Source organism: Leuresthes tenuis, unplaced genomic scaffold, assembly GCF_036924035.1.
Source record: "Leuresthes tenuis unplaced genomic scaffold, fLeuTen1.0.hap1 SCAF_16, whole genome shotgun sequence".
NCBI classification, from domain to species: Eukaryota; Metazoa; Chordata; class Actinopteri; order Atheriniformes; family Atherinopsidae; genus Leuresthes; species Leuresthes tenuis.
Genome location: NW_027325370.1, coordinates 8,922,664 through 8,933,295, shown reverse-complemented (window position 1 = coordinate 8,933,295; position 10,632 = coordinate 8,922,664). Strand labels below are relative to the sequence as shown.

At 41.9% G+C, this 10,632-nt stretch overlaps 2 protein-coding genes across 7 annotated transcripts; one reads left to right on the top strand and one right to left on the bottom strand.

Moving 5' to 3' along the window:
• Window positions 1–94: 94 nt before the first annotated feature.
• On the bottom strand, window positions 95–1,593 carry ngrn (neugrin, neurite outgrowth associated). The gene is made up of 3 exons (XM_072366712.1): window positions 1,095–1,593; window positions 867–977; window positions 95–774 (listed from the first exon to the last, which is right to left on the bottom strand). Exons 1-3 carry the CDS (start codon window positions 1,328–1,330, stop codon window positions 201–203), a joined length of 921 nt encoding a protein of 306 aa, XP_072222813.1. The 5' UTR covers window positions 1,331–1,593; the 3' UTR covers window positions 95–200.
• A 312-nt stretch (window positions 1,594–1,905) lies between these two features.
• Window positions 1,906–9,350, top strand: nfyal (nuclear transcription factor Y, alpha, like). Of its 6 annotated transcripts, none has more exons than XM_072367042.1 (10): window positions 1,906–2,015; window positions 2,769–2,871; window positions 4,109–4,192; window positions 5,164–5,310; window positions 5,525–5,656; window positions 6,139–6,241; window positions 6,345–6,514; window positions 7,227–7,400; window positions 8,117–8,227; window positions 8,366–9,350. In XM_072367042.1, exons 2-10 carry the CDS (start codon window positions 2,791–2,793, stop codon window positions 8,429–8,431), a joined length of 1,068 nt encoding a protein of 355 aa, XP_072223143.1. In that variant the 5' UTR covers window positions 1,906–2,015; window positions 2,769–2,790; the 3' UTR covers window positions 8,432–9,350. The 6 variants fall into 6 exon arrangements, with proteins under 6 accessions (XP_072223143.1, XP_072223144.1, XP_072223141.1 ...); XM_072367043.1 differs by having other exon boundaries at window positions 4,109–4,195; window positions 6,345–6,496; XM_072367040.1 differs by having other exon boundaries at window positions 4,109–4,195.
• The last annotated feature ends 1,282 nt before the right edge of the window (window positions 9,351–10,632 follow it).

Sequence of the window (10,632 nt, the reverse complement as noted above, 5' to 3'; positions counted from 1 at the left end):
AAAACAAATCAGTAAAAAGACGTAAAACAAAAATTTATTTAAAAGTTCAATAAATAGACATTAGGATACAACAAAATTATTTTTATTGGGCTTCTTCTTTTTTTTTTTTTTAATCTACAGAGATGATTGAACTGATAATAATTTAGAAAGATGCCAACCTAAACATAGATGCTCATGCAACATCTTAACTCAAGATGTCCTCAGATTCGGTACAGAAAGTTGCCCTCGGCATCAAAGAAATTATTCCCAACCTGCACCGCAGGAGAGGGTTTTTCCATTTCGAGATACTCTTCAAGCTCTCCTTCTGTCAACACCTGCCCGTCCCAGCCATCTTCATCCTCATCCTCATCATCCGCCTCTCTCGGAGTGCCCTTTACTGTTGATATCTGCTCTGTGACATCTTTACCAATACCAGCAGTAAAATGGGAGGGCAGGATAGGTGCTGGACTTTTAACTTGGGATTCTGAGGGTTTACCTCGCATCATCTGAGTCTGACCAGAAACGGGGACCAAAGCACCATCTGATCTCCCAAATGGGAGTGTGGCAGGTGTACGGTTCCCAAGAAGTTTCAACTTGTCATTGGACAACCCAGGACCCGAAGGCAGCGCCTGCTGACCCAGTCCAGTCATTACTTTAAAATCCTGCCTCGCTTTCCTGTCTGGAGAGGGGTTGAAATTGCCTTTTAGGACCCTCAGGATAACATCAGGAGTGACGGAGAAACCCTCCGCCAGCCGCTCTACTGTCCACTCCTCTGGCTGCTCTTTCTTGAGATATCTAAAAGTTGTGGGGGGATTGATTTAGAGCTTTAAATGGATGGCAGCACTTGATTGTTTGGCGACTACACTGTCAAGAATAAATTCCCTCACCTGATTTGCTCAATAGCAGCCCAGGTTAACCTCCTCTGTGGGGCTCCTGATGGAGTCATCTGCCTCCTCAATATTTGATACTTCACTGTCTTGCGCCTTTTTCTTCCTTCACTGTGTAACATGGGGGAAAGTGGTTAAAACTGCCATAGAGACGGCATCGACATAATGTTTTCATCCGATAAAGCGTCATATCTGAACTACTGTAAGGTCAGCCCTGTTGAATCTTACTCGAGCAAAGCCTGGAGCTTGTCGTCCACATCATCTAGGTCCAGCTCTTCATCAGACATCTCATCTCTGTTTCTGCGGCTGTTTGATCCTCTGTCTCCGTGCACATGGCTCTGTCCCATCCATGCTTTGTTGGTACCTCTGCTTGCGAATCGGTAGCCAATAGCAGAAACTGAGGGGATAATTGATGGGGCACGAATCCTAAAGATAAGGGAGAAGACCTGAAGAGGTCGGGCCATGCTAAAGGACAACTTATCCCCTTTTATGTAGTCTGTATTGTTAGCTTGTTATGCTAAGAAAATTAATTTTGTCAGTGAAAGGAAACAACACAACCCCCTCGGCCAACCTGTCTACCCACAAATCTGTATTAAGCGAGTTATATTTTACTCAGTTTCTTTCTTTTACAACAGAGGTGACATCTTGGCAAAAACGAAATGCCATACTTACACGCAAACTCTGAAATCACCCGTTAAATAACTTCCGCAAACATTAGCGCCACAGTGCATCGATATGGGAGTGCTGCCACCCAGTGGGCTGGAGGTGAAGCTCTTACTCTGGTTACATGTGGTGTTTGTCTGGACTAATATAAACAGGCTCGGTTTTAAATAAAACTGTACAGTCCGTGAATGTATGGTTCGTTTCAGATGACACTGACGTAAATTTAATTCCGATGGATATCATGAATAAACAAGTGAAGCAATAATTTGAAGAGGAGAACAACTAAGCTACGTCGCTCCATCTGCTGGGGGACAGAGGCGCTGCACCTTGCCCTGTCCCCCACCCATAGTCATGTGTCACGCAGCTGCGCACCTCCTCCCAGTCGCCGTTGTTTCATTTGCGCCATTTTGTCCGCTCACTTTGTTGATTGGGCTTTAGCGAGCTGTACTAGAGCCAATCAGAGGGAAACCGGACAGCGAAGATACGGTAAGGGAGCCACGATTGAAGGCATTGGTAGTTGTCAGCACGGATTGGTTTGTCATGGACCAACCAAATTACTAACCCAGCTAAATGCAAAAAAATCAAATTGCAGTTTGATTTTGGCCGCTGTAACCGAGACTAGTTTGGCTGCAAATGGCTTCGTCTTCTCGTTGTTGGCTGCTATGAGGAAACATGATCTCTGCAGGTCTACGAGTCTGCGCTAACGTTAGCTTGTGTGCTAAGATATTGACTCTCAAACAAAGAAACGGTTGAGACTGACACCGTCCGCGCGTCAGCAAACGTTGCCCGTCAAACAATCAGAATTTGTAATAAAGATGCCATTAATATGACCGAGTTTCGCCATGTACCAGATAACGAGCATCCATTTTGCGCTTTCCAGAATTTACCATGCTTTGTAGCTAGCTGCGGCGCTAACCGCATTAGCCCACTTCGTTCACCCTCACAAGAAAATGTCCTGGTAATATAGTCCAGTGGGTCACTTGTCCGCGAGCTCTCATGTGCATTCTAACATTACAGTTAAATATCAGGTGTAACGTTGACTGTTTTCGATACGTGTTGAAATAAAGCACCCACTCTGAGGGCGCAATTTCAAATAGAAATACCGGTAAGGAATTTTACTCGTCGATATAAGTTAAAAGACAATCTTGTTTGCCTGATGGTTAATAAAATTGTCGATAATATTTTTAAAGGGAACAGTGAATGTCTGTTAAAAACATCATCTGTGTCTTTTGTCTCTAGAGGACTGTGACAGTGACAAGCTATGGAGCAGTACACCACTGCCACCACCACTACAGGGGAGCAGATTGTTGTGCAGACTGCCAATGGACAGATCCAGCAGCAGGTGAGCTCAGAGACTGATCACATGCATTTGATGTTTGGTCTGGACTTCACTATTAACCATTAATGCAGTGACATAACAGAAGCTTTTGCAGACAGCAAAACCCTTTAAGGGATTCCTACCAAAGTCCAAAATGATTCATCCTCGTGCCAAATTTGAATTCATACTGAACTGGATGTGTGACTGATGAGGATTTGATAAAAGGCACTTTTCCTTTATGGATTGATCCTTTTTAATCTACATTTAGTGAAAAAAAACCCATATATGTTTGTACTCTTGTTTAGTAATCAGTTGTAAAGGTTTAATTTGTCTACACGACAACCAAACTGGCCTTTTAATTTCTAACAAGCTTTCTGTGATGATCTCCGGGCCTTTGTGATTTAAGGGTTTCCTTAGTTTCCCTCCACACGTTCTCGATGGTGTTCTGGCTCCACGATGTTAAAATTGCTCTTTGGTTTTTCCATCCCTTTGGTTGTATGTTTTGGATCTCCGTTTTGTTGGAAAGCTGCCCAATGGCCGATGTTTTCTGCAGATTGCTCGATGTATTCCTCCAGAATCTCAATGTTGCTCTGTGGTCATGATGTTTACTTTGATCCCAAAAAAAAAAAGCCCAAGCCTAACTGTACAAAATGAATGTGAAAATCCATCTTCAAGCGCTCGGTTTGGAGTTGGTGAGCCTTTGCAAAGTCTAGATGACCTTTTACATGCTTGTCTTGGAAAACCAGCCTTGAGCAGTGACCGCAGAAGTGTCCGTTTCAACGTGTTGATGCCAGGATTGCTCAGGTATGTCAGGGTGGTGTTGATGGTGGTGCAAGGACCATAGATCATCTGTAAGAAGGTAATAGATATTCTGGAGTAAAACATTAGGGAGCCTGCAGAAAAACTTTCCTTTGGGCAGGTTGACAACTTTTCCAAAGTCAGAGTCCAGACTTGATTCCCATCAATAATTTTAGGAGAGAATGACTTCCAACCTTTGACCTTTGCAGAAGAGGGGTGATCCCAGACCGGAATTCAAACATGCAAAAAGCTTGTTAGCAGAACCGCTGTGACTGTAATCAAAAGGCTTTTCAGTGATTGTCAGGAGGAAGTATGGCTAATTTAAAACAACACATTTTCCTTCCACTTTATGTACATCTGCAACACAAAATAAATCACTATAAATTAGAAATTTGCAAGGGTATGAACAGTTTTGGGCTTAACTGTACCTTTCTGAGACTGCAATGTCCCGCCATGCCTGCAGGCTCAGGGCACAGTGACGGCTGTGCAGCTGCAAACGGAGGCGCCGGTGGTGACGGCCTCAGGCCAGCAGGTGCAGACACTCCAGGTAGTGGTGTCACCGCCGCCCTGTGTCACCTCCATAACAGTTTGACAGCCTACCAGTTTGCATGTTACACCCAGGGCTGTTTTTCATGACCCACCTGTGCTGTTTGGTTCATCACCCCCCCACACACACACGTCAGCATGTCCTGCAACTGTCTGAACTGCATGTTGCCCAGCACAGCGTGTTGTTTACCTGGCTCTGGTTTTTGCTTGTGCTCTCATGGCTGCAGAAAGACCAACTGTTTGTCTGAGATGTGTTCATCACTGGCTTTTGAAACCAAGTTTCAAAGGCCTGATGTTCTTGTTTTGTGGGCTTCTGCTGGTGGAAGCATGAGTGATGTGGATGTGTTAGTTGAGGACCCTTCTAGGGTTCAAACATTTAACGCCATGTGTCCGCTGCCATTGCTGGCAGTCACGATTCATCCTCTGGCAATATTTTTCTTATTGTCTTTTTGCTAAATGACAGTGGGATTCTTTATCCTGACACGTCTCTGTGGGATACATCTGCTTCCGCAGGCTTTCAGTTTTACATTGCGGTCACTTTACAGACGCAGCTTTCATCATTAGAGCTTCGTCAGTTTCGCACCTGCTGCTTATAAATTCAGAGGTTACATCGTGTCCAGTCTCATACTCCACATCAGTTTTTACAGGAACTCTGTTTGTTGAGCAGAAAGCTTAATTTAAATTAGGTTTGTGTAGCGATTTTGTAATTTCCTATTGTAATAAACTCATAATGTATTTAAGTAGAAACTGCATTCAGGCTGCATTCTCCCCTTCCTAAGGAGATGATTTAATGGTTGTTCACTGAGAAACTGAAGAAAAAGACAATAAGGTATCAGCTGTTACTTTTACCTGCCATGTTTTGTCCTGGATGTTTGTGATTTGACTTGCATGCATCCCTGTTGGTCACATGTGAAAGATGATGAGCTAAACGGAGGCAGCGCTGCTTTAACAGCTTTGTGTACCTCTCTGTAGGTTCAGGGTCAGCCACTGATGGTTCAGGTGAGCGGCGGACAGCTCATCACTTCTTCTGGGCAACCTATCATGGTGCAGGCCATGTCAGGAGGTCAGGGTCAGACCATAATGCAGGTCCCTGTGTCTGGAGCTCAAGGACTACAGCAGGTATATGGAAATGTTTGATTCTTGTTGGAAGACCAGGTCCAGGTTTTACTTCTTCAATGTATCTAAACTGAAATGGCCATATATGTATGTTTTTATTTATTTATTTATTTTTTTTTACTTAAAAGCTTTCTTCTGTCACTGGAACATTTGCGATTAATCAAGTCTCTTATTGACCGATAAAACTCACTGAAGGTGTAATTGCGTCTATGTGTAGATCCAGCTGGTGCAACCAGGTCAGATACAGCTGCAAGGGGGCCAGACTCTTCAGCTCCAGGGCCAGCAAGGTCAACCTCAGCAAATCATCATCCAGCAGCCACAGACGGCCATCACCGCTGGACAAAACCAGGTGTTACATTGTGGAATCAAATTAATTCATTTCCAATATGTGATGTTTTGCTTCTTTATCGGGCAGGACTAGATTTTATCAGTTAGGGACCATTCTTGATTCAGTGACATGTTGTTACTGTTGAGCTGATGTAAGAGATAGTTGCACACTGATGTTGACAGAGATCTTTTTCTTTCCTGCTGGTCTTTGCAGATAGTGCTGGATTCCAGTGCTCAGCTAACATCAGTCTGTCAGTGTTTTTTAGATATTCACAAAATACTTCAACTTGAAAAGGGAAGTTTTTAAGGCACCAAATCTAAAATGAATCCAGACGCCTGCCTCACTTACGGCACTATATAAATATACTAAATGTAAGTCCAGAAAGTGTGTGCTCTTTCAACAGGCTAATGTTGTTATAGAAATACATTTTTTGTGTCTTTGTTTATTTATTCAGAGTCAGAGCTTGAGTTTTATGTCAACTTTTGACCCTCCTGTAAAAACAGGGGCAGCAGATCAGCGTGCAGGGCCAACAGGTGGCACAGACAGCTGACGGACAGACCATCGTCTACCAGCCCGTCAACGCAGACGGTTCTGTCCTCCAGCAGGGTGCGTTCAGGCGTCTTCTGACTTTTGTGTTTCCAACTTTACAAACCGAAGTATCATTGAGTTGCCACTTTGGTTAACATATGCAATGATTGTCTCCGTGCAGGAATGATCACAATTCCAGCTGCCAGCCTGGCAGGTGCCCAGATTGTACAAGCAGGAGGTGCCAACACTAACACCACAAACAGCGGCCAAGGCACTGTGACCGTCACCCTGCCCGTCTCCGGCAACATGGTCAATGCAGGTGGAATGGTCATGGTAAGACCCTGTTCAGAGGTACCCAACATCTCATTATCTTTTTTTAATTTAACCCAGACTCTTACAAGGGGGTGGGGAAGGTCATTGATCTTTGAAGCGCACTTAAAATAATTTAGAATTATTATTTTCTTCTTTGCCAACAAAAAAAAATCCCTTTCTCACGATGTATTTTTGTAATAATCACCTGTAGCAGAACTAGCTTAGAATAATTTTCACGCTTAATTAAATATTAAAACGTCTTTAAAATGAACCATCTACGAAGCTGCTGTCTGTTGTCATGTTGGATAAGACTTGTTCTCTGTTTGAATTTAGGCCATAACGAACAGTTGTTTGCATGTAAATGTCAGTCACACGAGTCATCTTTTTCCCAATTCGAATAATTTAAATGCTCTGAAGATTTGCCAATGACACCCAAATTTTATGTTTACATTCTGTGATTATATTGTATTGTTTGAGTTCATGAAATTAAATTTCTGAGCTACAGACCACTCAGGATCAGCCCAAATCAAAGTCTAAATGAGAAGAATAATAACGTTTGTGTGTGTGTGGGGGTGTAAAATGTGACTTTTAAGTATGAAAGCTGTCCAGCGGCAAACTGTAAGAGCACAGTGATTGTGACCATTGACACGAATGTAACCATGAGCATTGTAACTTCTTGTTGGTGTCAGTTTTTCTTTCATGCCCAGGGCTCTAAGCACTGTGTGCCTGTTTGTGTTTCCCCGTCTATCAGATGGTGCCAGGAGGTGGCGGAGTTCCCACAATGCAGCGTATCCCCCTTCCAGGGGCTGAAATGCTTGAGGAAGAGCCTCTCTATGTCAATGCCAAACAATACCACCGCATCCTGAAACGAAGACAGGCCCGGGCCAAGCTGGAGGCTGAGGGCAAGATCCCCAAAGAAAGGAGGGTATGTTCTAACTTTGACAATTGAACTGCAAGTGTAACCAAATACTGCTGTAATGGAGACAACCAGTCAGGGCCTGTGATCACTTCAGTTGCCTGCTCTAAGTATTGGCTGGTGTGGAGCGTCGTGGCTGAGCATAATTTAATATGCGGTCTTTGGTAAAAAGCAAAACAATGAGCTGTAAGCTGCAACGTGAAATGCTGGGTAGTAACTGTTTGTTTTCATAAGGTGCAGTCTTTTTTTTTATTTGGTTGTTTATTCTTCTCCTTTACTGTGTTATTTAAATTTTTTTTCTAAATGTGTGTGTATAAATGTGTGTGTGTATATATATATATATATGTGTGTGTGTGTGTCACAAAGCTCAAAATCTATGATACAAAACTTTATTCTCTTTACTTAACGACATTACAGTAGCACACAAGTACGGTGTCTTTCCCAGCAGCTAGTTTGGCATCCCTCAAACGAATAATGAGCAACTGTCTCGCACGAGGAAAACACCTTTTTTTTCTTACATTACAGTATGTGAACCTGTTGAAATAGACCTACAGAATAGAATTATGAAACGTTTTGGGGTATATGGGTTCCTTAAGGGAAAATGTGGGAGAAAATTAGCTGGAAAAAAATCCTTTAGTGCTTGAGTTAAACAATTAAACCAACGAGACTGAATTCATTCCTGATAAATGTGCAATATATCAATGTCCCTGATTTCTCTCCGGCAGAAATACCTACATGAGTCTCGCCACCGTCACGCAATGCAGCGTAAGCGAGGCGACGGAGGACGCTTCTTTTCCCCCAAGGAAAAAGAGGAAGCAGCTTTGGCCTTGGCACAGGTAAGAAACAGTGAGGCAAATGAAGCCTGTGAGTAACTGATATATCCCCAAATAAGCACTGGTCTGTAAAATACACATTTAATGTTTTGAATGAATAGATTCTTATTAACTTACTAAACCGTCTTGCTGTTCATGCAGCAGCAGCAGGAAATGGGCCAGACGACGGCAGATGAGACAGTGGCTCAGATGATCCGAGTCTCATAGCATCGACATCGCACTGCAGTCTGAACTCTACCCTGCCCAAGAATCTTCATCCCAGCTAACCATTTGAAACACCCGCTCATTTCACATGTACTCCTTCCAGCCCCACTAAACCAAACTTTCAGTGGGGTTCCCTGTTGTCTATCAACTCCTTTACTGGTCTTCCAGGGAGCTGGCTGTGTGGCTGCTGAGCCAGTGGACTTCTTTGTTCTTCTTCATTCAAATGGAGGATACTCTCATGCTAAACTCGTCTGGCGGAGCACCTAAGACCAGCTTTTTATTTTCATAATTTGTTTGAACAATAACGAAACATGGATTTGTTTGTAACCAGTCGCGCAGAGGAAATGACAGCCATGAAGCCATACTCTGTCAGACTCTGGTCTGTTAAATATATGCGAATTTCTCTCCAGTTGAAACTTTGCTTTAGATCTTTTTGTAAACGGTACCTTTTTTTTTTTTATTTCATAGACATTTAAGTGTTAATGCTACACTGCTGTTCTGTATCATTTCTGTGATGCCTCTTATATTGTTATGTAATTATTTGAAGCCATGTACTGTGAGGATGGGCTCATCCGACATCCAGCCCTCCATCCACTGAGTAAAAACTGAGATGTGATTTTTGATGAAGATATTGTACAGAAAGTCTTTTCTTCCCCAGTGTGTGGATATAAATACCAGTTCTGTGAATGCGTTTTATACAGTTTGTAGGTTGACTTTGTGTTTTTTGCAAGAAAAAAAATAGTTGTGTTGCATCACATTACATCCTGTAGCTGTGTAGTTGTTCCAACTAAAGTGTTAAGTTTTTTTTTTCATTGTAGATATTTTTTAACCTTCAGTCAGTCTTTTTTTTTTTTTTTTAAATAATGAAAAAAGGTTGGACATTACATTCATAAAACTTGTCAATTAAAATTTTATGAAGTGACTCAAGGTCATTTGTGGTTAATTTTTTTTACTCCAGATTTTGTTGAAAACTGTTATGCCCCGAGAGTCTTATCTGTTGGCACAAAAACAAACTCATCAGTACTATTTGCATTAACCACGCCAGCAGTAATGGCTCACATGAGACGCAAGTGCAGTTCATTCTGGCCGAGGCATCGGAAATTGCTATCTTTTGATTAAGAAGATGGAAAGTTTGATTAGAGTGTGGTGCTACCAAGCCTCCTCTTTAATACTGCACCAAACTTCCATTGTAAGTTGTTTGCAGATGGTTTCTGCAGTTTAGTTATTATATATTTCTTTGTAATGTTGATAGTGTGATAACTCGTCATCCTCTGCTGGGAGAGACACACTTCTATTGTGTACAATCTAATAATACCATGTAAAGGAACAGTCCTGGATTCTTAATTTAAAAAAACTCAAAAGATTTTATTATAAACCACAATGTTAGATTGATTGTAATTAAGCAGGCTGTACTGTGTCTGTAGTCTCACTCAGCAAAATAACAATGAATGCTAAATTAATATAATGGTGTAAAAGTACCAAGATATACATGTGCATGAACTCATTACGAGCCCATGGGCCCCAAACGAGAAGCTACACTTAACGTAATTTCGCATGCATTTCGAGTCTGTTTGTGCTATTGCATCTGTTTGGTGTATTTCAGTTTATCCCTCTATTAATGTTCACTTTCCATTGTTCATTTTTAATGATTTTGTGTTGACATCTGCTCATTTATCAACTCTTTTTAGTTGATTTACATCTTGTCGTTTACACTTGTTCTGAGTCTCCTTCCATCTGTTCAATTTTGTACCTATCGTTTCCTTAAGTCTGTAGTTATTGGGCGTCTTTGAATCCATTCGATTAGTCTCCAGTTATTTTAAGTAATTGCCATATCTTTGTCATTGCATCTCCCTGTGGTGGTGTGATTAAACAAGTTGAAATGTCACTTAAATCCTGTTCAGACCTGATGCTGACTACTGCCCTGGGTGATCAGGTTGCAGGTGGACAGTGGTAAATTCTGGTGACTTGAGGACATATCAAAGACACATTCTTATAACAGTGTGAATGCAAATTTGACCATGACTGAGAGTGTTCATGCACATTTCAATGTATACTCAGTCTATGAAGGTATTATAGGTGACCTGTGCCATTGATGAAAAACTGTTGAGTTTGAACGCCTCAGTATGTGTGTTGTCATCAAAGGTGCACTGACAGTGAGTTCTGCAACATCACAAAGAAATCATTCTTTTCAAGTTTTGATTCTC